At 46.8% G+C, this 27,197-nt stretch overlaps 2 protein-coding genes across 3 annotated transcripts in view; both read left to right on the forward strand.

The window, feature by feature from the left end:
* The window catches only part of LOC143357378 (frequenin-2), a 37,599-nt gene extending 11,962 nt beyond the window's left edge, over positions 1–25,637 (forward strand). Inside the window, exons 2-7 of one of the 2 annotated variants that reach the window (XM_076793823.1) lie at positions 15,198–15,222; positions 15,460–15,520; positions 15,576–15,665; positions 18,295–18,373; positions 18,765–18,853; positions 24,912–25,637. In XM_076793823.1, coding sequence (XP_076649938.1) covers positions 15,198–15,222; positions 15,460–15,520; positions 15,576–15,665; positions 18,295–18,373; positions 18,765–18,853; positions 24,912–25,079 — 512 coding nt within the window. In that variant the 3' untranslated portion in view covers positions 25,080–25,637. The remainder of the gene's footprint in view (positions 1–15,197; positions 15,223–15,459; positions 15,521–15,575; positions 15,666–18,294; positions 18,374–18,764; positions 18,854–24,911) is intronic. The other variant, XM_076793824.1, reaches the window with a different exon arrangement.
* The window catches only part of LOC143357380 (uncharacterized), a 41,290-nt gene continuing 39,245 nt past the window's right edge, over positions 25,153–27,197 (forward strand). Inside the window, exon 1 of the mRNA XM_076793825.1 lies at positions 25,153–25,207. The gene's annotated coding sequence lies outside the window, so the exon portion shown is untranslated. The remainder of the gene's footprint in view (positions 25,208–27,197) is intronic.

The following is a 27,197-nucleotide window of genomic DNA, read 5'->3' on the forward strand; positions in this document are numbered from 1 at the left end:
TCGCGTCCGTGGAATCGAAGCTTCGAGTTCGGGCTTTATTTCCAGGGCCATGTTCGCGTTGTCATTGTTTGCGACGATAGAACGTTAAGTCGGAAAGGACGGCCCAGATTTTCGGGAATTCGGGCGTGGCTATCGCGAGAACTTCGTCCGAATAATAGCCTAAAAAGCGAGCCGGTTTTTTATCGCGCGCGCGACTCCATAAAAATGTTGTCGGCGATTTACGAGTAGCTGCAACCAAAGATACAGGAATAACGACTCGGCAACGACGCCCGTGAACCTCGTCTCGTTGCACCGAACGGTGGCATGTACGAACGACGAGCTACATTTTCTTCTTTTTTTTTTTTACTCCCGGCAACGAAAGATAATAAACGGTTCCGCGTTAAACGTTTGTTGCGCGCGTGGGCACGGCCGCCTCGTCCCGATACGTTTCATTCTTCGAGGACAAAAGCGGCGCCGTTCGATCGGTTCAACTTCGTGGAAGCCCGATCTCGAACGGCGGCTCTCCCGACAGCAAGTCGAATAGAAAATTCCATTGGCAATCCGGAACCGGCTGGAATTTACTATGCCGGGAGTATTCGCGGTATCGCTTGCCGTCTGATTTCTCCCCTGACTGCGTTCGGCGAACTTGCCCGATCGTTGTTCAAAGTGGAAAGCCTTCGGCCAAGAAATCCTTTGTCCGTGATTACCGATCGCATTTATGAAATTATTGAACCAGGATTTTCGCGAGTTTTCAACTTTGGGAAATTGTTAACCCTTTGAGCTATTTTCATCGGCGAACCAAACCAAGGTTTCTTCCGGCCTAGAATATTTCTAGAATTTGATAATTTTTAAAATATTTGGCTAGCAGTTTTTCGAGGCGCCGCAGAGTGGGCAATTTGGACAAAATCGGAATCAAGATCAAGGAACTTTCGATAGGAATGAGGTAGAGCGATGAAATTTTTTTTAAATGAATGCTGCAGCTTTGTAGAATATGGGAAAAACAGGGAGATTATTACCATCCAATCATTTCAACGAAAAAATGATTTCATTAGTTTTTGTCACAATCCTGAGGTCGTAGACAAATTTTGAGACCAGATTTGAAATCAGCGTGAAAAAATCTATGGGAAATGGTGTATAGCATGTTAAAAAAAAATTTTTTTCCCGCGCGTGGTATTGGAAAAACTAAAATTTTCTCGAATTTGTGCGCGTTTAACGAAATTTCTCGAGGTTAAAAAACGTTCGTACCACAATCTCTCTATTTTTCCCATATTCTACAAAGTTGCAGCTTTCATTTAAAAAAAATTCCTCCCGAAAGTTCCTTGATTTTGAATCCGATTTTGTCCAAATTGCCCACTGTGCGCCGCTCGAGTCCCAAGGGTTAAGAAAATAAATAGCTATACCTTAGGATTCAAAGAAATAATAAAAGATGCAACGGTGTCATGGGTTTCGGAGGCGTTCGTTCCCTTTTCCGTAATCGCGTTACGGGGTGGAAGACATCCAGGATATCCGGGACACGACGTCTGCGCCCTATGGGGAAACCGTATGCGGTGGGCACGCGACGCATAGCGCAGACCGCTGGATCCCTTGTCCTTTGGTCGACCGTAGGAAATGTACGAAGCTGCTCGGCGTTCGCCACCCTTGCACAGATGCAGAGGGAGAGACAGTGTGGTGGAATTATGCGAGTCGCGTTCGCCGCGAACAGTAAATCGCTTCCACGCCGCCACCGAGCTCTCGGTTATGCAAATTGCCAACGGAAATTGAAAAGCTATGCGACGCGACGCGATGCGACGCAAGCTACGCGACGAGACGCAACGGGACCAGAGAAGACGAGAGGAGAGGAGAGTTCGCTGGCTGGCCGACGAGAGCTATAATTCTTTCGGGAATTCTGCTAGACACGCTCGGGTAAACCAGATTTTCCTTCTGGAAGCTTTTCCGCGGCCGATATTTCAGCGTCGTCTACGTTTCCGGATTTTCGAGAGGAAATTAAAGCGAGAGGCTCGGACGTGCTCCGTCGAATCGAAAGATCGTTATCGAGTCGTTCGAGTTCGATAAGGCCCGCGCTCTCGTCGGGAACGTCGAAAGCCCGATTACCAGAGTCAATTAAAGACCATTAACCGAATCGGGTCTCGATAAATCGTTTCGGCCGGGTGCCGAATGCGACTCATCCATATTTCGTTTTCGTTCGACCTCTCGTACGTTCACACCATAACCGTACACACACTCACACGCATCCGCACACACGCCTGGTAGGTTCTCGTTAAGTCGTGCTCCTCGTAATACCGAGGATATTTGATTTTCTCCGAGGCAATTTCCACCTTATTCCGTGTCAGTGTACGCGCATCGAACCTCTCAGCGAATTTCCGGGTTATCGCGCAAACTTACCCCCTCCCCCGAACCCTTCCGCTCGCCGATTCCCAGATCGAAACACAGCCCTCGAAAATGAACTCGGCCCCAGCCGATCGCGGGTCGTTCCCGGAATTTATCGAAACGAAGATCCTCCCAGGGTTGCTCGTTACCTTCACGGCGATCGTTATCGTCCTCGGCGTTTCGTGACCCGGGGAACTTCCCTTCCCTCGAAGGGAACGAGCCCGGGGAAGGGAACGACCTGCGTACTATGATTTCAGACAATTAATTTTACCAATTTTAGCGACAATTCCGAGTCATATCTGCGACAGCGAACGTGTTTCTTTCTCTGGAAAACAGAGATTTCGGGGAAAGAATAACGAGGGGGTTGTAGCAGCCTGGCCTCGGCCATGACTGTACCTCCAAACTACCCGGTCCCTAATTTCCTGGGTTTCCCACAAGGTTAGGTACGAGTCTGGTAGCCAGATTCGTGCAGGCCGATAGTTTTTCCGTTGGCGGAAAAGGACCCTTTGTTCACGAGTCCGTTTTCCCTCGCTTGGGACTTCGCCCGCCTTTCTCTAAGGCCCTATATACAGCCCTCGGAATTAGCGGTCGGAGCTAATTCATAACCTCACTCTCAGGGCTCGAAGACTGACGGATAATCTTACGCACCCTTGGCGTTCAGTAGAAGCAAAGCCGAGAAGTTTACGCGGCGATCGAGCGTTTCTCTGTGGTTCGGGCCGCGCTACCCAAGTATAATTCTATGTACAGGGTCATCCGTTTTTAAACGGCCAAACGTCAACCAGCTACAGAGGACCCGAAATGGAACAACTTCCCCACCTAACACTTTCTTTTGATTCGGACTTGATTTTTAGATAATTGCAAAAACCCGTCATTTTTTGCGTTCACTTAAGATTAAATATATTAGGACCGCAATTATGTATCTTGACGATTTTTCCTTCGTTTGGTTTAAAATAAATAGGGGCATCTTTTTTATTCAGTCAACTTTTTTGTATGACCTTTGGATCTTGGTTTTTTCGACATGGGGCGCGCCGTGGAGACTGAACGAAATAACTTCGAATCAAAGAAAGTGTTAGGGGTGAAAGTTGTTCCATTTGGGGCCCTCTATAGCTGGTTGACGTTTGGCCGTTTAAAAACGGATGACCCCGTATATATTTGTGGAGAATAAAAACGTTAAGTGTTAGAAAACGAACGTGTAAGTAGTAAAACCATCCTGTGACTATTCCACTTCAGGGTAATTGCGGGCGTCGCTTTCGGAAGGCGTCTTTCGGTTGATCAGCTCCGGAGCTACGGTAGATTAGGGGTGACGAGGACGGTAATCGGTGCGCAACAACCTATTTGGACGCGTGTCGCCGAGCCGCCAAGATATCCCAGAGCTGTCGTAAATTCTGGCTGGCTTCCCTTCCCTGGGATCGGTCCCTCTCCCGCGAATTCTTCGAATCGGTTCGACGGAGCCGTTAACGTTCGACTCGTTTGCCAGGGAATCGGCGGGCTCTCGAACTTTCCGGACTCCGGGCGATCCCGTTTCGCACCGAGAGCCTGCGGTTTTGCGCCCCGAAAATATTTCCGCCCTATTTTACAGAAATGCGAACCGGCTCCCCGGGAAACTTCCAATTCCGATGGGATTCTTTCCGTGGACTATTCCTCCGCTGCGGTTCGTCCATTTGCATCATTAGCGCGCGCCGTTTTAACGAAATACGGAAATTGTTCTACTTAACACGTTGAGCGCCGCGCTGATTTTTAAGGAAGTCCCCGTCTCTTATCGCAGTAGAAGATAGTTTACGTTCAGACCATAAAATGGTATAGAAAACCAGCCTTCGAATTGTTATTAAATACTACGGTCGTAAATAGTTACATTCTATGCAAAGATATTACGAAGCAGAAAATTAACATTACTGGATTCCGGAAAAAAATTAGCAGTACACCTTACGAGTTGTGAAAAAGAAGACATTCCATCGAACAGAATTGCAAGAAGATCTAAAAAACAACAACACAAACTCCAAAGAAAACCGGGAAAAGTCTTTGAAGTACGAAAATATTGTGAATTATGTTATGATCAAAATGTAACAAAAGATGGTAGAGCAATGGCCAGGAAAAAGACTAAGCGAGTTGTCACATTTTGTAATACCCGTAAAGGAGAACCGTTTTTATGTTTACCGTGTTTCAACGAAATCCATTAATCCTGTAATCAGTCAAAATTAAGTAAATTTAAAATAAATTTTCTGTCATTCCATAAAACAGTGTAAATTTTATAGTTCTATGTCATGTTGCACGCTGTCAGCCACCGATGGCTGACGTGGCGCTCAACGTGTTAATAACATGCGGTATAGTTTTTGGATTTCTCGCTGGAACGATTACTTTGATTTTTTGACGCTAAACGTTCCAAGCAGACAGTCGAGGGGAGGCGAGTCCGCGAATAAGGGCGCGTCCGGTTCGCGCAGAATGTAGACCGAGGAGATTGAGCGTTCTACCAGGTAATTAAAATGAGCGGAGCGTGCGGGTTAATGACGCGTGTCACGGCCGGGGAAGGTGCAAAAAAGCTGCTCGCCGCCGATTACCAGCGGAACGGGAGCGTGCGACGCCCGGGAATTCTAATCGCGGGGATAATGGACGCGTCGACGTTTGAAATTGCGCCGCGGTCGAGCCGGAGGGTTGTCTCGCGACACTCGTTTCCGTATTCCTTCCGCGGCTGATTCGATAATTGAGTCCGAAACGAACAGGCTGGCGTCGCCGACGGCGATTTATGGTTGTGAAACGGCGAAACGGCGGGTTCGCGCAAGCACCGGCCAGCTGGAGAAGTCCGACGACGATTGCGTTCCGAGCCACGCGACTGCTCGTTCCCCGATTAATTGAATATCCTCTGTTATACATCCGACCCCGGGAGCGTTAATTCGACGCGGCTCCGATTCGATTCGATCTGGAATCTGGAATATTTCCATAAAATCGGCGGAGTTAATTGAAAAATTTTCACGTCGCGGACCTAGCAGAAGAGAAGAGAGAGTTGTTTAACGAGTTCAGTTGAATTTTGTAAAGACAGTTCCACGACCCCAAGAAACCCCGCGAAACTGTCCTGTTTTCAACGGATAATTTACAACGAACGGACACGAATTTTGCGAGTCCAGCTTTTCGCTGGTCCGCGGAAAATTGGGCTAATTGAATTATCAGCGACACGCCCGACGTTATCGGCGTTATCGCGGCCCTCTATTCGGCCATAGTCGGACGCGTTACATCGCGGCCGACACAATAACTATTAACTGGTGACCGCCGCTGATAAACGACGGCTTGCGCCCGTGGAACGATCCGACGCGGTCCATTCGACGGAATGCTGGACGTTTCCTGACCAAGAGATACTGGATATCGTGTACAGGATCATCCAAAACCTCCGGGGATTAATCTACCAGCGTTAGGTCGTGTAATGTTTGCGAAGACACGCTTCGTCCTACGGCTGTAAACAAATACCGCATGAACTAGATAGGTACCGAGTATTTTCCATTGGAGTACACGAAACGTGTTCCACTGGTCCATTCGCGATTAGGATCGTTTAGGATTAGGAATCGTCTTTGGGAAAGTTACGTTTATCGTTATCACTGCAAATGGACGGGAGCATAATTATGATGACACAATTGTAATTTTAATTTCACCCCGGATCGGCAATCGCGCCATTTTGAGAGCATCGTTGCGGGATTCGAACGTGCACAAGTTTGACGTCGCGGCGGTCGTATCACGAAGGAAATCGACTTCGGAGATAACGGGGGAGGGGAATCCGCTTAGCTTCCCTCGTGGCGTGTAATACTTGGTGGTATTTATCGTCCCCGGATAATAACGGATGATCGGCCGAACGAACGTCCGTTCTGAAATAACTTCGTTATCGGACAGCGCTAATCTTTATTTCATATTTATTGGTTCCGGGCTCGTAATCGCGACCCTAAATTCCGAAGACGGAAACGCGACGTCTCGCGGCGTGCCCGGCAGCGGGAGAAGACTATACTTTTACGTCTTCGATTCGAAATTAAATTGGTACGACCGGTCATCGAAATGAAGAGGTATCTTTCGTCGTAAAGCGATCCCGTTCGAACTTTTACCTCTCGTTTAAGAACCGTCTGTGGGAAGAAATTAAATTTTATCGGAGGAAATGTCTTCGACTTAGCGAAAGGTTCTACAGTTCGTCAAATCTCTGGTTACAACGTTGTACGGTGTTACAGTGCGATGGTAATTAATAGAGATTTTTATGCGGAAGAAAATTTAGAGAGACGAGGTGTAAATACAAAAGTAATTTCCGCAATTTTTGTATGTCCTTTTTACTGTGTTTTGTGTCCTAAAAATGCGTAAAATCTACAGTCTACTAACCAAAATAATTAAATTAATTAAGCTAGTTCTTCGGTAATTGCGCTGCACCAGAAGAGAACTTAGAGACCGTATTTTACACAATAATCCCAAAGGAAATGATTAAATGCGTTACTCGAAAGAGCTACTCCTATTAGAAGCTGCTCCTGATTGCCGCGTAATCAATTTTGAAGCGTTCGTTACACATGTAAATACAAAATTAATATCCGCAATTTTTGTATGTCCTTTTTACTGTGTTTTGTGTCCTAAAAATGCGTAAAATCTACAGTCTACTAACCAAAATAATGAAATTAATTAAGCTAGTTCTTCGGTAATTGCGCTGCACCAGAAGAGAACTTAGAGACCGTATTTTACACAATAATCCCAAAGGAAATGATTAAATGCGTTACTCGAAAGAGCTACTCCTATTAGAAGCTGCTCCTTGATCGCCGCGTAATCAATTTTGAAGCGTTCGTTACACATGTAAATACAAAATTAATATCCGCAATTTTTGTATGTCCTTTTTACTGTGTTTTGTGTCCTAGAAATGCATAAAATCTACAGTCTACTGACCAAAATAATTAAATTAATTAAGCTAGTTCTTCGGTAATTGCGCTGCACCAGAAGAGAACTTAGAGACCGTATTTTACACAATAATCCCAAAGGAAATGATTAAATGCGTTACTCGAAAGAGTTACTCCTATTAGAAGCTGCTCCTTGATCGCCGCGTAATCAATTTTGAAGCGTTCGTTACACATGTAAATACAAAATTAATATCCGCAATTTTTGTATGTCCTTTTTACTGTGTTTTGTGTCCTAGAAATGCAGAAAATCTACAGTCTACTGACTAAAATAATGAAATTAATTAAACTAGTTCTTCGGCAATTGCGCTGCACCAGAAGAGAACTTAGAGACCGTATTTTACACAATAATCCCAAAGGAAATGGTTAAATGCGTTACTCGAAAGAGCTACTCCTATTAGAAGCTGCTCCTTGATCGCCGCGTAATCAATTTTGAAGCGTTCGTTAGAATCGCGACGGTGCGCGGATGTCTCTGAAATGTTAATGTACCCGTTGAAATTACAGTGAACGATGTGAATCGCGATCGACGAAGCGGAAGCGGCAGCTCCGCGGGAATTGATCCTAATTTTTCGGATCGCAGGGATTTCCCCGTACGCAAAGGAGTCCTCGCGAGCAAGGCAGACTTTAACGGGATCCGTGAGCAACGTTGCACTCGAATCGCATTTTCCAATTTCCGAGTCCGCGCGCACGCAACATTTGCTACAACGGCTGCAACCATATTTTCTCCGGCGAACAGCTGTCCCGTATTCCTCGGTGTCGCGCGCTCGATAAAGTCCGGTTGCTCGCGAACATTTCTCGTCGATTCGAAACCGCGGCCCTGGGGAAAACACGGGAGGAGCAGAAACAAAGGGACAAAGGGCGCGGCGCGCTCTCGGACGAAACGTGTTCGCGTTCGCAACTCGGCCGATGTTCGACGCGTATCAATCAACGTCCTCGTCACCGTATTGATATTCGCGACGTCCCTCCGCAGACAGCGGGAGGGTCGCAAATGTAATCCCCTCCGTGAAATTAGAGTCCCCCACGATTCCCGGCACGTTTCTTATATTACATTTTCTCTCGTTTCTTACGGATCAAAAACTGCTCGGCTTTTTATACAGTCTAGATTCTTCGGTTTATCGAACGGGGAAATAAAAGATAATATTGTTCGATTTAATACGGAGTCTCTTGGCTTGAACTTCTGTAGCGAGCGAATACATCGTAAATTGTTCTGGATACCTGACATTTTGGCAGAGAAAAAGCAGTCGTTCAATTACCTGCGCCATTGTTTCTCTCCGTATTGATTGAAAGGATTGCTGGTTCTATTGTGTTTAAAGACGGAACGGTAGGTACGCGGTTCGGAAGCACGGCAGGTTATATTGTTCCTCGGAAGGTAGACTTTCCAATTGGTTTAACGTTTCATCATTGAACGAGAGATATCGAGCAAGCTGGCCTCGTCACGGGGGAAGCTTGCGCGCCGGTTCGTCTCATTATTTCCATCCACTCGACGGTTGATTCGTGTCGGTAGCGCGTTCCCGGTGGATGCAGTTTCTCTTCTTTCGTTTCAGTAATAAAGCCCTGAAATCCCTCGTTCCGCGGAGAACGGAGAACCGGAGCTCGTGGCGCGAGAAGCACCCGGCCCTCTTCTAATCCTCGGCTCAACGAACCTCGCAAGGGCTCGCGCCAAGTAGCGACCACTATAGGAAACCCTAAGGGCGAGGTCATCTCTCTCTCTCTCTCTCTCTCTCTCTCTCTCGAATAGGAGACCAATCTCCAATTTCGTCTCGAATCAAAAATGCTACGAGATAGAAATAATTTACTCCGCTAAATAGAAAGCGAAATTTTGAGACGTAGCATGCCGGAAGTCACTCTTCTAGTATTTTTCAGGTTCCGATCAAATTTGCTGCGCTGACTGCAGCAACAAATCATTTGGAAATCCAGATAAGTAATTTCGTTGCTTCTCTCGCGGCGATTTCGTCTTCCCGATTTTTCGACTGGATACTTTCAGTGTTTTTGCTTCGATAGCGTTTCGAGACTCGATCTCGACTTTCATTCGAATTCCGTGTACCTCGAATCCTTCTGTTCCCGAGTCCCTTGTTCCGTTCAAGTAACGTGTTCGCACATTTCAGAGTGCCATCGAACAATCTCGCGGAAATAACGAGCTCGTTCGAGTCGGCCCGCTAACGAACACGCGGGACGAGCGATCACGCGACCGAATCGACTTTTTCCTCGTTCGAGGATCGTTCTCGAAGTTCGAACTGCGGCGATAAACGTGGAACGAGTCCTCAGTCTCGTCGTCGGGTTTGTCTTTCGGGCGACTTCGCGATTCCGTGGATTTTCGAAAGAATCGACGTCAATCGGCGTAATGTACGCTCTCTTTCGTATTCTTTGTTGGCCAAACTCGACCTCCCGCGATTTTACTGGCCCCCGATGCTCGTAAAATCGGCGAGAGAGAAAGCAAACGCCCCCGAAGCAATTCCGCGCGAGGGACCGAGATTCTTTCTCATTCGTCGAACGACCTACTCTCCTTTTTCTATTTCGATTCGTCTAAATAGCGAGCTCCCGCCGGGCGTGAGGCACCCGGCTCGAAAATAATCGAATCCCGCGCTTTGCCGAGCGTGAAAGGTAAACACGCGGAGCGAGCGAGAACATAGCGATTCGGAATAATGAAAAACCGATCGCGTGCTCTTCGCTTATTTTATTTAAAGAAAAAAAACCCCCGATCAACTTTTTCCGCTGCGGGCTCGCCGGCTAATTCTGCCCGCCGCTTTTCGAAAATACCGCTGCTCTACGTTCGCGGGGGATTATTATTAATACGCGCGGATAGTAACGCCAAACTAGAAACCCGAAAAATTCCATAAAAAGAAAGTTGTTTAATGAAATAAAAATTGCAAAAAATTAAATGTACGATACTGAGTAATCCTCCAACTTTCTTGCATGTTGCAGATCCTAATTAAGTTTAGTGCGATGAATATATCAACGTAGAAATTCATTTTAAAACCTGCACAAATAATTCCGTCAGCCACATATGGCTGACGTGGCGTTGAACGTGTTCAAATCGAACGACAAAATATATCATTCTAAATCTTTCTGGTACATTAGGCTCGCGCACCCAGCCCTTAACCCTTTGCACTCGAGTGGTGACTCTGAAGCACCGCTAGAAATTGTTGTGGCATTATTTCAAAGAAATTACAAAAAATATTACGAAATATTTGTTACATTACAAAATTTGTATTCAACAGATTACTAAAGATTTAAATATTATATGTGGAAATCAGATCAGTTTCGTACGAATAAAATGAGAATATTCGAAGACGGAAGAAAAATTTAGTTTTACAATGAAAATAGCGGCGAGTGCAAAGGGTTAATATTTCGTTAGCATTTTGCTGCACATTTGGACGAATTATCGAACCCGTTCAATCCCCTTCAGGAAATAATAAAGCAATCCTACACGTCCCCTTTTCGGAGAACCGTGCGAACCCGTCGGCCGATCTTCCCTCGTCAAGGAATCGATAGCAATGGCGGGGCCGGGAGAGTGTTCCAGCGTACGTCCAATTTCGATAACGTGAAAATTGCGAGAGCCAGAGAGGAAAAAGGGTAGCCGGCGAAGACTCGGAGCAATTAACCGGCCCGGGTATTAGATCGTTTTTCGATAACGAATCAAGGTCACGGCGATAAAGAGACTGCGTGGCCACGGGTGGTTCGAAGGACGATCGCGATTCGCGGCAATAAAGCATCGGGCCAGCATCGGTATCCGGTTTGTTCGCCGAGCTGAAAGAGTCGGCCGCAATGCAGACCGCGGTGCACGGGTGCGCGGTGCATCGCGTCCCATCACCGGTAAATTCACTTTATTCGAAGCTGCCGGAACACGTGGGGCACGCCGATCGATACGGCCGATTCTTTGTCGGGGCACTAACAAAAGTATCTTCGTCCTCGCGTTATCCACGATCGCATTGTGCCCCGCCGTATCTTCCTCGGATCTGAGACTCGAGGATAAGCCGATGGCTCGGCTCGGTTCTTTCGTTTGTAAACCGAACCCAGGTCCCCTGGGACCGTTATCGGAAGCGTTTGTCCGCGAGATTCGCGAACCGAGGGGAGAGAGATTGCGCGCGACAGCTTCGACTTCCGCTGTAAAAACGTCCTCTGAAAATGTCGGCCGCTCGAAAGTCTACAATTTTCACGTGTTCGTGACCGCGCGAACTTCCCTACAACCTGTAGTAAGTCAGACGTTTTCCCGAAGGAGCCACGTACACGGGAAAAATAGGGTCGAATAAAAGAATTTTGATTTCCATTTTTTAATATTTATACAGCACCGAATTTTTCTGAACCACCAAGGCGCCCCTTAAGTATTTGTTTCGGAAGATCGCATTCGTTCCGGACATTAGCGTCCTCCGCGTTTTTCCAAGATTAACGACCAACGCGAATTCGACTGCATCGCGTCTGGGAAGTGCATACAATTTCAGAGGGGCACGCATCGTGCGATTCGTCCAAGTCAGACATTGTTTGCGAAAGCAGGAATCGCGGGATGAAATATCTGTTCTCGGAGGGTCGTATTTTTCCGGAAATTAGCGTTCCCTCGTCTCGGCGGCATCTTTGCAAGATTAACGGCCGACATGAATTCAACTGCGCAACGTTGAAGCGCGTCTCTTCGGTTGGGAGTGCATATCATTTGAAAGGGACACCGAGCGTCTCGCGACTCTTTGAGAAATAGCTCTCCGCGCGCCGCTATTTTACGTCGCTTCGACTATTTGATCCTGTTTACGTTAGTACAACGGTGAAAGTTACAGGGCCCCGTTTGTCGCTACCTTCTTAGAATGGCTGTGCGAAAGATTTCCGGTGAGAAGTTGCGAAGAATCTGAGTTACAACAATATATTAGGTCCGCCGGGAAGTTCCGTCAGTTTATCGAACTGAAGTTTTGCCGTGCTTCAAGATCGCTCGGTTCTCGTCCGCCAGGAAAATGATCGTCCTGTGCAACGAAACGGTAAACGTAATTTCTGTTGAACACAGTTTCCGAAACAGGCCGGAACTTTCCTCGGATAAGGAGCTGTATCTTACCGGTCCGTTTTCAAAGTCCGCTTAAGATTTAAGAGCTCGTTATACTCGAAGTTTTCGCACGGAGGAATCTTTATTCGGAACGGTTCTTGCGAACGGACACTCGCGGCGGAGATCAAAATTCTCGGTGTTAATTGCGAGACGTAAGAGCTACGTGGACAACTGTTTGCAACTAGCGAGACAACTATTGCCAGTTTCGGCGAAAGAGACAATGTACACGGAAATCTCTGTACAATTTAGGCGAGCAAGAATATTAAAACTTGCAAGAAAGGAACTGGTACATAATTGTATACCAATATTAACCCTTTGCACTCGAAGCTGTTTTAACAGCAAAACGAAACATTTCTTCCAACCTAGAATATTTCCCTTCTATATATATATATATTTTTCATGTTATACGTACGAAAATGGTGCAACTTACTCGTACGATACTGAAGTGATTAGTAATTTATGAAATACAAACAAATTTACTTACAGTAAGCCTTACAGTCGCCATTCGAGTGCTAAGGGTTAACCTTTGCACTCGAGTGGTGACTCTGAAGGGCCACTAGAAATTGCTGTGGCATTATTTCAAAGAAATTACAAGAAATATTACACAATATTTGTTACATTTCAACATTTGTATTCATTTTTTCGGGCTGAGATCGCAATATTTCGTTAAAAATCGCAACGAGATTACCGAGAATCCGCTCCTCTCTCAATTTCAATGACAGTTTTCACTAGAAACATTTGCATTCAATGGATTGAAAATATTCTAAGACGGCAGAAAAATTTAGTTTCAGAATTAAAACAGCGCCGAGTGCAAAGGGTTAATACACTGTTCGGAGTGAAAGTTTTGAATTCCTGCTCGAGTCAGAACTGCCAGGTGGGAATGTTAATGGGGAACAGGGGAAAAACGATCGACGGGGATCAATAGAGGTACGCGATACTCTCGTCTCCCGTTGATCGACGAGTCAATCTGCGAACGCGTAGATCGGATTACCCGGCGGAAACAAGATTGCACAATGGAATTGGCCCGCGAGACGAGTCTCGACGGATATTGTACTCCATAAACGACGGATCGTTGCGTTTATGCGACCACCGGAGAAACGAAGGCAGCTATACTCCACCCAGTCCGCCGTCCCGGAGCGCTACGCTCGCGTGTTTAACCGCGAGGCGACAAACGTTCCGGCGCGTTATAGTCCGCGACCACACGCCCGTCTAATAATTAGCGGCACGAGCCGGGGTTGACGATGGGACTTCCCTTTTCGCCGAAGAATTTCCCCCCTCGGTGGTCGAGGAAAGTTTCGAGGTGACCACACGACTCCGGTTTCCGAGCGAGTTTCTCATGGCGAACCTCCTCTGGCCCGTAATTGGTACCAGGCCAAGTGGGTTTAATTGCCCCCCCCCCCTCGTCTGCTTCCCAGTTTCTGCCTCCTACCGAACTCGAGCTTTAATTGTTTCTTTCGACTATCTCCCCGCGGTTTATCTGGATCACCTTCCTCTTCCGGGATCGGGTTCCTCGCGAGCTTTCCTTCCCAATGACCTATCCTGCGACTTTCTTCCTTATCAGACCGAGTGCCATCACCTTATCGCGTGTTCAACTTTCGTATAGAATGTTTGTGATAAATCTGGGTAAATCCGAGAGAACTTTCGGATCGGTCTAACGCCTCAAAATGGGCGAGTCTCGCGAGCAAATTTTGAATACAGAGAGGCTGGATTGGGAACGAAGAGGGCAGAGTGACCGGGGACGTCTGCCAGGAAACTATACGTCAAAGTTTGATCAGAATAGTTTCGGAAGTTGTCGTTTCCCGGGTTTTCGGTTCGTCGCGTCGTGGGCCGAGCTTTCGCATTTCTAGAAAGTTTTCGTTTTGAAATTCGAGGTTCTTCGAGGCTCTTTCTGGCCGCGAATCTCCTTGCTGGAGGCACCGCGCGTTTTAAGCGGTTACCCTCATAACCGTGATGAAACGAGGCGAAACGTTACGCGGAGAACGAGACGAGCCCGAGCGAAACGGGACGGAACCGACGCAAAGGAACACAGACGAAACTCGGAACGGAACTAATCGAGAACCGGCTCCGAGAATTTCCACGTACCCGTTTTCTCGGGGAATAACAGGAATTCATGATCGATCCGCGTGTATTTCCTCTGCGCGGCCATAAATTATTCGGCAAGATTAGCCAGCGTTCGTTGTAAAAACTGCGGGAGGTGGAATACTCCCGATGGAACGGCTCCACTTTTGTTCCGCGGAAACTGGTGCGGAAACGCGACCTACCCTTCCCGCGATTGTTCCAGAGCAGTCGTGTCCTTAACAACAATGTTTTACAATGGAAAACTTCCCGGAATATCGCTGAGGATCTGCGTGCAAAATAACATTTTTATACTTCTGTGATTGTATGCTTGGTCAAAATTTATTTTTACTGCCTTGAATTGCACTGCATTTTGTCGTAAATGCGGAAAATCCGCAGTCTAATCGGCACGCCTTTAATATTTGTAAAAATCATCGAAATATTAAAAACACAGTGGAAATGAAACTCGAGGGAAACATGGTGGAAAGGAGGCAAATTTTTGCGATTAAAATTTAGTTTTGTTGCTTCCGATTCGGACTGATTCTCCACTCTGTTAATTCTCCGAGCTTTCAATTCCACTTTCGATTCAATTTCCCTTTTCGCCAACTGTTTTACTATTTTCCATGAAAATGTAACAATGAACTGTCAGCCAATATCCAGTGAATTTGGCGCGGCGAATATTGAGAGATCAATGGCCGCGTGGTTCCAACATTAAAAGCCGAACGTTTCGAAAATTTTTGCGATCTGTCGAATTTTCGGGAAAATCTGTGCTCGTTCCAGCAGCTACCCTCATCGTCCTCGACCTTTCACCCTTCCCACCCTTTCACCAGTGTCTTTCGCTCGAGTCTGAACGATTCTTTTCGTTTTTGTTTCAGTTACCGAGGATGAGATTCGAGAATGGTGAGTCCAAACGAACGAACTTCCCTTTTTCTTTGCTCGAAGAGAAAAATGATCGGGGAAACGTAATCGGAGAACGTCGTGTTCGTTTCGGAATCAATCTCGTTCGAGATTTTTACCACGAACACCAGATGATTAATTATTAGATCGTACCGTGTGGTTTTTCCACTTTAAATTCGTTAGTCGATCGTTTTGCAACGGAACAAAGATGGATAACCCGTTGAACGTCTGTCTGTTTAGGCACAAAGGATTCCTGAAAGACTGTCCCAACGGCCGACTAACGGAACAGGTATTTAAAAAGGTATGTAAAAAGCGCGATGCGGTAATTGAACGAAAATCGATGCGCATGATTCCAGGTTTTCATAAAGATCTACAAGCAGTTCTATCCTCAAGGTGACCCCTCGAAGTTCGCCATGCTCGCATTTAGGGTTTACGACGAGAACAGTGTAAGTTTGCCGGCGACAACACTGTCCAACGCATAATTTCTCGATTTGCCTGCGGTTCTAATTCCCAAAATGCAGTCGGTATAAATTTTTTTCTAAGTGGACCAAATGACTTGAGTTTCTTTAACACTAGAATCCCGGAGCACTGAACGTGACCATTTCACATTAATTCATAAAAATAACAAGAACTCGTCTATCTAAATTTTTCGCTATTTTTTACATCAGTTTAATCCTCCGTGATGTTGCAAACAAATATACCGCTGCATTCGGGAACGTGCGCAGAATCGTTTCGCGCGAAAAACATTTGCACAGCACTCGCGGTCGCTGCGCAAAAAAATTCCCGTTGCAAAAACTTGTAAAAACACCTGTTGGGGTCGTCGAAACGTAAAGAATCGTTGAAATTTGTTGGATAGTTTAATTATCGACCTGGATAACCGCTTTATCGATTTCGAGACGGTGCTCGTCGAGCTCTCGAAAACGTTCGAAAAAAATCAGCTTTACCCGAAACTCTGGTTGCAGTGGACAGCGGTGATCGATCACTATCGTTGATGCAACTTTGTCCGGGGCTTTTTCGTGATCCCTGTCGTTCGTCGGAAATTCGCGACACGCGATCCTCTTTCAAATTTTCGCCGAGAGGAATGTGTCCGCTCGCCGTGACTCGTCCTTCGTCACGCGAGAACTTTTCCTCGACAACTTCGTGCCGGGAAAGCATTTCAATTTTCCAATTCGCCGGGAATTGCGACGGGAGCGCTGGCAATTTAGAGAAACACTGTCTCTAGAGCTTGGGGGTTTGCGGAAGCTTGCAAATAAAAAGCTTCGGGCGTCCGAAAATTTGTTGCGAGAAATTTAAAGAAATCTAGAGTCTTCGGAATTCTGCGATTCTTGGGAAGCTTGCAGAGAAATTAATAGCTTCGGTGAAAAGTTCTCGCCGGAAATTCAAGGAAACAGTGCCTCTAGAATCTTCTAAATACTGCGGAAGCTTGCAAATACAAAAGCTTCGGGTGTCCTAAAATTTGTTGCGAGAAAGAAATCTAGAGTCTTCGGAACTCTGCGATTCTTTGGAAGCTTGCAAAGAAACTAATAGCTTCGGTAAAAAGTTCTCGCTGGAAATTTAAAGAAACACTGCCCGTAGAATCTCCTAAATTCTGCTAAAGCTTGCAAATAAAAAGCTCTACGTGTCCTAAAATTTCTCTTGAGCGGAAATTTAAAGAAATGCTGCTAGAGTTTTTGGAAGCTTGCAAAGAAATTAATGGCTTCGGTAAAAATTTCTCGCTGGAAATTTAAAGAAACACTGCCCGTAGAATCTCCTAAATTCCGCGAAAGCTTGCGAATAAAAAGCTTCGGGTGTCAAAAGATTTCTCTTGGGCGGAAATTTGAAGAAACGCGGCTAGGGTCTTTGGAAGCTTGGAGAGAAATTTCTCGCTGGGAATAAGAAACGCTGCCACCAGAGTGACCGCATAAAGCTCGCGAGGACGCAGCTTCGGGTGCCGAAAAATGTCCACAAAGCAGCCATTCGTAGCCGCGTGCCAATTTCGCAGGTTCGCGATAAGAACGCGCAGCCGAAATATAAAAGCAAAAGAGGGCCCGGAAGAATGTAACAATGAGACGTATAATTTACGACTAGAGCTTACGGTGTTCCCGGCGTTGAGGTGTAGTTCGCTCTATGGGGAACCGATTGCGAGGCTAGAGGTTCTAAACCGGATCTAGGTTTACGAGCGTGCCATTCTTTCCGACGATACCCGTAACAGTTGAAACATCGTCGGTTTTCGGGGCCAATGTGTTTCTCGGAGCTGACGCGCACAATTTTTATCTTGCATAAAGATCCGTCGTTTTAGGCGTCTTTTAGCTGCGAGTTTTACTGCAGGGAAAAGTGGAATTCGTGGCCATCGAGACGGGAATAAAGCCACGGCGGCATTCGGTAATAGAAAATTTCGGACCCCTCACGGCGCTCGTCTCGCGAAAGAGAAAGCGTGTTGCATCATCGCCGGTAGAAGGGAGACACCATTTTTATTTTTTAATCTAGAAACTCTCGGAACGGAAACTCAAGGAATTTCATATAGAATACGCTGCACGAGATATTGTGAATCTCACATTCTCGGATGACGTTACCGGAAGTAACTTGTCCGCTAAAAATTGTTGAGGCACGGGCGGCAATGGGCTTTTAAAAATTGAAATAATCCTCGGTGATTTGTTAAAAGTGTCCATGTGCGTATTGGCCAAAGCCTCGGTGTCTCGTAATTTTACCCCTCCCTCCGCGTTCCCTCGGGTGTTTTTTCCATTCCCGTTGATCCACTCGTGGCATTGTCCACCGGGGACCGGAAACAGACCGGAGCGGCGTCTGCGCGTTTAATGGTCCAGCTCGAAGCGTTACGTAGCTTGTCACGGTGTCCTCGTGTCCCCGCCGGACGATATTTCACGATTCCTCGCCCCCGCGATTTTCCTCTCGGTGGTAAACAGTTTTCGGCGAGCGCGAGAACGTTTTACAAATGGCTGCTTTCGAAACACGCCGGACAATCAATTTCCGCGATGGCCCTCCTCGTCGCCTCGGCGGAGAGAGCGAGAGACAGAGAGAGAGGGAGAGAGGGAGAGAGAGACGACAATGTGCCACTGGATCCGGACGATTCTCTTGCAGGACGGCACGATAGAATTCGAGGAATTCATAAGAGCGCTCTCGGTGACGTCGCGGGGCGACTTGGACGAGAAACTGCACTGTGAGTATGACAATCTTCGTACGACAATGTGTACCGCTCCTGCCGATAGTCTACTTGTTAACGAGTGTTCTTTAACAGCCTTTCAACAACGAGCACGTTCCAATTTATTGACCTGTTGCATTTTTAAAGCCCATTATGCGAGACTCCACTTAAATTTATTTTTACGACATCGCGCATGCACGGGAGACCTGCTTGCAATAATTAGACTGCGGACCTTTATGCAAATCCTAACTTTTATGGATCATTTTGGGACGAGGAACCGGGTCGATTTATCCACTAACAAAATTCCTCTCGGTAAAAATAGAGATTTAGCCTGCACATAAATGCATAAAAATCCGCTGTGATCTGACGATATAGTAATGATCACAGAGAATCGATTTTTTGCTTCCAGGGGCGTTTCGACTGTACGACGTGGACAACGACGGTTTCATCACGAGGGACGAGATGTATAAGATCGTGGAGGCGATATACGAGATGATAGTGAGTACACATGTTTCCTTGGACAATGCTCTCGTTATCGTCGCTCGGTTCTCGCGTTCGGGGTATCAGCGGCTCGTCCCTGAATCTGGGAGAAGTTCGTTGTTTCGCTCGATCGACTGTAAAAACACGTCGACCCGGGTCGCGATTAACCTGAAACGGTAACGCTATCTAGCCAGCCGCCGTCGACAACGGCTCGCCGGATTGCGCTCGACGATTGTCTCGTTAACGTTGTCGGGAGCCGGGCGACCGCTAAAACTTCCGACAAAAATCCGTTCGGTAATCCGTTCGATCGTGCACTAAAAACTAACAATCAAGGCTCGGTCGCTGTCGGTTCTCGACAACGTTCGGCTCGCTCGCCGTGAACGCTAACTTTTCCTGTCTGCGCGCGGAACGATAACGTCGCACAAAGAGCACAGCCCGTTCGATCGCGCAAAAACCGAACAATCAAGATCTGGTGCCACTCACTGCTTGATAACATTCGGCCCGCTCGATCGCTGTAAACAATGTTTCAGTATAGACACGCGAAAACAACGTTGAATCAGCCGGCAACGAAATTGAAAGCTGGAATACCTTTTTCTCGACGTTGGATGTTTCGGTCTGTTTCGCGCCGCGCGAAGACTCGCCTTTTATCAATTTCTTGACGTACTGTACGATTTTCAGAAAAATACGGAAACACATGTTAACCTCGAACGCGCCGTCATGTCATTTAAAGTGTGCAGGGTGATCAACTTCGATTCGTTCGAAACATCGGCGCCCGTCAAACCCGGTTAAAGGAAAACGTTCCCCGCTCCGATTTCTCCTGTATTCTTGCACAACTTTTAAATCGCATTTCCAACGAGAAACGGTGATCGCGCTATTCCGCGGAATTGAATGAAACACCCGAAGCACGAATAGATAGCAATGAAAATCGATTCCCAAGTCTGCCGCGCGGCAGTCGAAACGCAATTTGTTTCGGTTTCAACCGCGTCGCGTCGCGTCGCGTCGCGTCGCGTCGTCCGCAGAATTTCGCAACTTTTAAATCGCATTTTCCGTGAGCGACGGTGCCCCCGCTGCTTCTTGGGGCTCATAGAACATCGACCTGTCGATATTTCGGCGCCAGGATCCCGTTGAAATAAATACCGAGCGAGCCTCGAGACGGTAGACGGTGATCGGCCATGGATACGGGTCGCGTGCGCGCGCGGGAATAATCATTATTTATGCGAACGGAGTTTCGCTCGGAAACTGGTGCATTCTGCAGCAAACTGTTACGGTCGTTATCGCTGCCGGTGCACGGGGTGGCACGGGAGAATCATGCAGGTTTTCCCCGTGTCCACTCATTTCGCAGGAGACAACGTTGCTCTTGCGGTCCATTCATATTCGTTAAACGCGGTTGGCCGAACGCCAGCTTGTTTGCCACCCCCTCCCACCCCCGCCATTTCAAACCTATAAAATATCATGCGCGCGTTTGACGGCTATCTCGCGAAATTTACGAGCAACCGAGAACCCTGGCTTTTTTCTTAACGGAGGATTACGCGTATCACCTTTTGGCCCGCGCAGATAACGCTCGCGGCCGTTCCTGCTAATTGCCCCGCCGTTTGTCCTCGATTCGAACACTGGGTACAGATGCGCCTGAATTACACCTTCATTTACCACCGAAAAATTGTGCCCCGTCAATTACGGACGATCGTTTTCCAACGAATCGACCCATTTGCATCCGTAAGCGCAATAACGCGCACGCAATGACTATCACTTGTTGCCAATCGTGGAACAATTCGCACGTTCGACTGTGAATCGAGCGTCTCGACAAAATGCCTCATTGACAAAATTGACGATAACAGCGTTGTTTCTCGGTCTTCCTGACGATACAAATATGAGCTAATTGACGTCTCCTCCGCGACAGGAAGAATAATCGAGAATTAATTTCGAGTTCCCATAGAAGTAAATTGATACGGTTAATCGAAAGATTTTCAAAGAAATATTAATCTACCTAATTTGTTTTTCGATTTTTAAATTTCTCCGAAACGTTTGGCAGCAAACTTGGGAGATGATTAATCGTTTTGCGAACGGCTCGATTATCACTGCGCGAAACGAAATTCTCCTGTCAAACAGTTTATTTGCTTAAAGCAACAGTTCCATCCGCGTGCCCGATCGCAAATGCATAAAACCTGCCGCGACGGTATCGCGTACAAGGTAAATATTATGAATAAATAAATGGCGCGCAGCGTGGCAGAGCATTATCCAATCCAACGGGCAATATTTTGCAACAACTTTCTGACGAACCCATACAGCAGAGAAGATCGATGCGATTTTACGAGTAAATAAATTACACCGTGACAGAAGGTGACCTCATAAAACGATCAATATTTCTGTTTGATTTGCAAAAACCATATATCAAGTTTTTCGCGAACGTTGAAGGTACAGAACGATTTTACGAATAAACGCACAGCGACAGAGGCCCAATTGTTGAACGAAATCGGTAGTGCTCGATTTAAAGAAAAATTATGGTCGAACCCAGAAGATAAGGAACCCCGATAAAATTTGAAAATCCACGAGTAATTTCGCCGGGGGGATTTAACGTTGCCTCGACGAACACAACAGGTTCTTTGCCGTTGATTTGTTATTCGTTTTCGTGCTCTCATGCTGGAATATCGCGGGCCGACATCGCGGCGATAATTGCTCGTGATTTCAGCCTTAGCAGCGTTAAACCGCCGATGAATGTTAAACATTGAAGGAGGGAGGGAGAGAGAGAGAGAGAGAGAGAGAGAGAGAGAGAGAGAGAGAGGTGCGATCCGCGTGCGTGATTTCTTTCGAGCTTATCATCTCGACACGAAAAACTTCGATTAGCTGCCCTCGCGACTCGATTAACTTTTAAAAAACGGACAGGACCTTCCGGCGGACTTAATAAGTATACATCGTTTGTTCAACCCTCGGACAGCCGGTCTTTCTCGCAAGTATACGGTACGGAAAACACGTCAGAACAATTTAGAACAGCCATTGCATTATTTTCGGGCTATTATATATATTAGTAGTATCCTACAATTCAGGTAGAAAACAGACAAAAATTTCTGCTCGGTTCCTGCGATTAACCTGGTTGTAAGGGAATGTTTATTTCGCATAGAAATTCGCAATTAACGGCGAAACGAGCTCGATTCTCGCGCGACTGCGATATCCCGTAGGAATTTCAGGGAACATCGACGCGGCGCATAAATCCGCGCAGCCATTGTGACGGTGAAAGAAAAATGGCACGGCGAGCCAATTTCCCCTCCACGTGGATCGCATTAAACGATCTCGCGGTTTCCACGGGACAACGGTATCGCGGATCTCGCGTTTCGCGGCGGGCGAAGAAAAAAGGAAAAATCCGCTAGGGCGTACGCGTGCGTCGCGATACAACGATAAAACTCGGCTCGGCTCGGCTCGGCTCGGCTCGGCTCGGCTCCGGCGGCGTGTTCCATCTCGTTTTAAAACAGAAATTATGCCACGGTGCTGCACGCTTTGCCGCGAGAAATCATTGAATAAAAGTCCGCCTTTGTGGCCGGTGTCCCGGTTTCGATGCGCGTTGCAAGCGTATCGGGACTCTGGGGGATTAGCGCGGCCCTCTTTAGAACGAAAATATAAAGTACGCCCGTGCCGGGGAAACCTGCGACTTCGCTTAAGGTCGCTTAAAGCTTGAACAGCGACCGATTACCGCAAACGACGCCGCCGTTGCATTTCAGCTTTCCTTGGTTCTTCAAAAAATCCGCCGCCGTTGCCTTCGTTTTTCATTTAACAACGCGCTCGCGTACAAGTTCACGACCTACTTTCCGCGAATTTTACACCGCCGAGAATAGACGCGGCAGCGCCTTTAACTTTCAGCTCTCGCCCTTTCGTTACGCTGCACGATCATGCCACCGTCGGCCAATTCTTCCGCCGTATGCGTCGTCGCCTGTCATCTTGATTCATCGCTCGACGCGATCGCCGATCGGGCTGCGAGCAGGCCATTAACACCCTAATGGTACTCGAGGGACTGCCGTGACCCGAGCGAAATTTATCGTGTACTGCTTTTCGCTGCGGGATAATTGAATTAAACTGAATGGCGTGCTCGCGGCACCTTTCGCACAAGCGTGCGAATTCTTTAGGTTACGCTTTAGATTACTGATCCAAAAAATATTCCAACGTGGATCCACCAAGTATCGAATTGTGGATATTTAAACCGTGATAATTGAGTGAAAAAACATTTTAGAAAAACAAGCTCGTTTCAAAGCTTGAAACATCTACTTTCACCACCCATGGTTAACCCTTTGCACTCGGCGCTATTTTCATTCTAAAACTAAACTTTTCTTCCGTCTTAGAATATTTTCATTTTATTCGTACGAAACTGATCCGATTTCCACATAGAATATTTATATGTTTAGTAATCTATTGAATAGAAATTTTGTAATGTAACAAATATTTTGTAATATTTTTTGTAATTACCTTGAAATAACGCCACAACAATTTCTAGTGGTGCTTCAGAGTCACCACTCGAGTGCTAAGGGTTAACTTTTGTCTGACATAGCAGGCGAGAACCTGAAAATTGCTCTCGCGACAGAATCCAACTTGGATTTAAAGCTTGAGGGGTCCCCAAGCTCCTAAATGTTCATAAAAAATTTTTAGTTACGATTTTATTACGCTTTGAACGAGCAGCTTAATTCAAAGCTTGAAACTTCTACTTTCACCACCCATGGTTAACTTTTGTCTGACATGGCAGGCGAGAACCTGAAAATTGCTCTCGCGACAGAATCCAACTTGGATTTAAAGCTTGAGGGGTCCCCAAGCTCCTAAATGTTCATAAAAAATTTTTAGTTACGATTTTATTACGCTTTGAAGGAGCAGCTTAATTCAAAGCTTGAAACTTCTACTTTCACCACCCATGGTTAACTTTTGTCTGACATGGCAGGCGAGAACCTGAAAATTGCTCTCGCGACAGAATCCAACCTGGATTTAAAGCTTGAGGGGTCCCCAAGCTCCTAAATGTTCATAAAAAATTTTTAGTTACGATTTTATTACGCTTTGAAGGAGCAGCTTAATTCAAAGCTTGAAACTTCTACTTTCACCACCCATGGTTAACTTTTGTCTGACATGGCAGGCGAGAACCTGAAAATTGCTCTCGCGACAGAATCCAACCTGGATTTAAAGCTTGAGGGGTCCCCAAGCTCCTAAATGTTCATAAAAAATTTTTAGTTACGATTTTATTACGCTTTGAAGGAGCAGCTTAATTCAAAGTTTGAAACTTCTACTTTCACCACCCATGGTTAACTTTTGTCTGACATGGCAGGCGAGAACCTGAAAATTGCTCTCGCGACAGAATCCAACCTGGATTTAAAGCTTGAGGTCCCAAAGATCCTAAAAGTTCATCAACAATTTTTATTTACGATTTTATTACGCTCTGAACGAGCAGCTTAAAGTTGACACAAGACGTCGGCACTTTGACTCGATAGCCCTGTAACTACCCTCACGGGCAAGATAGGGGGTTGAAATTTTGCTCAGAGGGGTTTTTCTGGGTCAGCTTTCGAATGGTTGATTAATCGTTGAAAAACCTCTAAGGGCAGTTTTAACCATCTTAATCGGCTAGGCCCTTTCACAAATTCGAACACGTCTACCGAGCTGAAAAAAATTGTTCCCCGACTCGACCCGTCGTAGACTCGAAGATTGAAGCTTCCGCTTTACGAGGGTCCCGTGAAGCTCAATGTGCCAATTTTTTTGGTCAATTTGTAGTCTCCGAGAGAGGAGATCCGGGCTCTCGCGTTTACGGTTGTCAGCAATTTTCGAGGAGTCCCGAGGGCTCGGTCTCGTTCAGTGAATCCGCACAATGCCGGCAAGATCGCCGAAAGGTGGAGTTTCTTTTCCGAAAACGACTTGGAAAAGGGATGCTCGAAGGTAAAGAGAGAGAGAGAGAGAGAGAGAGAGAGAGAGAGAGAGAGAGAGAGAGAGAGAGAGAGAGAGAGAGAGAGAGAGAGAGAGAGAGAGAGAGAGAGAGGCGATGGCGACGGTAGCAGTAGCCAGCTAGAATTGTACAAGTCGGAGAAACGGTTTAACCTGGGTCTCGGTGGGAATGTTTCAGGGGCAGGAACCGCAGGCGGGGCACACGGACACGCCGCAGGAAAGGGTGGACAAGATCTTCGATTTCATGGACAAGAACCACGACAACAGGCTGACGCTGGAGGAGTTCCGGGAGGCCAGCAAGGCCGACCCGAGGATCGTGCAGGCCCTGTCGTTGGACTACGCGTAATGGGAGAGAATTGGTTCTGTCGGTTCCCTCGTCGAGAGGACAGAGGAGGATCGAGGGACAAGGATAACCTCGACCGATAAGGATAAGGATGAGAGCGAGGAACCGCGCGATCGATCACGCGCGACCAGGTACCTACGTACACCGCCTGCCGATACGCTGAAGCGACGCCGAACGACGCCGTGCAAAACGACGACGTCGGGAAAGCGACGCGACACGCCGGAGACCGCCGCATTTTTCGAACACTTCTCTTTATCCGTCTCTCTTCTCGCAGACAAACGGTTTTATTCCTATTTGCACGATCGTTATCGTTCCGACGGTCGTGCGACGATATTCTTAGGACTCGTAGATGTTTCAAAGAGTAGCGGAAGTCGAGCGGCCGCCGATCTCTCCTAGCTCTTCGTGCCAGGCTCGACTCTCGATCCTTTCGTACGAACGACGCCGGCGATTACCTCGAACCCGTCCTGCGAATTCTGAACGGCCGGTTATTTCAATTCGACGGTGCTCGGAAAAATGCGGGAAAAAGCACACGCCAATCGGAAAATATTCCGATCGTAGAATTGTGCGCTTCTCTTCCGGTTCGTTTGTTGCAGCTGTTGTTATTTTCTCCAGCGAAATGGTTACTATCTAACTTTTCTGTATAGAAAATTTTTCTTCGCAAATTGTTTTCAGAATTTCAAATCGCACCGGCTAGTTTCTTTCGTAAATGCGTTCAGTGTGCTTGTAGGAACACTGACTAAATTCGTGTTTTGCACAAAGACCCGCGACCTGGTTGCACCGAGAAACGGCGGATTCGTCGAACAAGATATTTATCGCGGGAGATAGTAGAGATCCGATGGAATCGTGGAAAGAAACGACAACGGGGAGAACTGTGCTGTCGCGCGGTTCCCACGACGCGACGCGACGCGACGTGGATTAAAGTTGAAGCAACGACGGCCGAAGGGAGGAACTACTCGTCGAGAATAGTGCAATTGCGTTGGCCGCTTATCGATCGGACCCCCCGAACGCTTAAGCGTTCAGCTTCCCCGGAAGATTTATGCAGGATCGCGGCGCGGCGCGTCGAGCGCACCGAGCGCAGCGGAAAATTTCGGAGGAGGAATTTCCGCCTAATCCGGCGAACGATTAACACTGGGTTTACGGAGCACTAAAAGCGAGTATTTTGCATTACTTTAAAAAATAAAAAGAATGTGTCTATCCAAGTTTTTAGCCATTTTTAAAATAATATATACCCAAAGAAGTAAATTTGTCGAGTAATTCCACGTAGATGGATCTTCACAATCTCAATAACCGTAAATTTAACCCTTTGCACTCGAGTGGTGACTCTGAAGCACCACTAGAAATTGTTGTGGCGTTATTTCAAAGAAATTACAAAAAATATTACACAATATTTGTTGCATTACAAAATTTGTATTTAATAGATTACTAAACATTTCAATATTATATGTAGAAATCGGATCAGTTTCGTACGAATAAAATGAAAATATTGTAAGACGGAAGAAAAATATAGTTTTAGATTGAAAACAGCGCCGAGTGCAAACAGTTAAAATATTAGAACCCGTCATTTTCACGGGTCCCGTAAACCTAGTGTTAAATATATCGTTCTTTTGACGCTTCAAGTATAAAGTGTGTACTTCTCACTTTTAATCGTGTTCGAAGAAAATATCGAACGAGACCGACCGAATATTTCTCGATACGGTCGAAGGGTTGAAAGAAAGGGGAACGGAAGGACGGCGGTGAAAGAGCCCGGGAGGGAAGTGATTAAAAGCGAGATGGAAGTGGTAAGGCCGAGTGTTTCCCGGAGCGGTTTTCGCTCGCGGCTACGTCCGCGTGGGCGGAGCGGAATCGAGCGGGATCCAGCGGATTCGTGGGCAGAACGGAGCTGAAAGAAGACGCGAACTTTCCCGGGGCCAGAGATATACGATGGAACGGGCTGCCGCGGATCGGCCGGCTAAATTTTCCCGACCTTTCAACCGGGCACGCTCTAATGCCCGTTCTTTCCACGGGTTTTCCGCTTCACGGTGCTCGGTTCCTGCCCCGAGCAAAAGACAATTTCGCCCGCCTTTCTCTTCTCGCGGCCGTGCGAACGCTCGTGTTTCCCGTGCTTGCAAATTTCATTTCCAT

This window comes from Halictus rubicundus, chromosome 9, assembly GCF_050948215.1.
Source record: "Halictus rubicundus isolate RS-2024b chromosome 9, iyHalRubi1_principal, whole genome shotgun sequence".
In the NCBI taxonomy this organism is placed as follows: domain Eukaryota; kingdom Metazoa; phylum Arthropoda; class Insecta; order Hymenoptera; family Halictidae; genus Halictus; species Halictus rubicundus.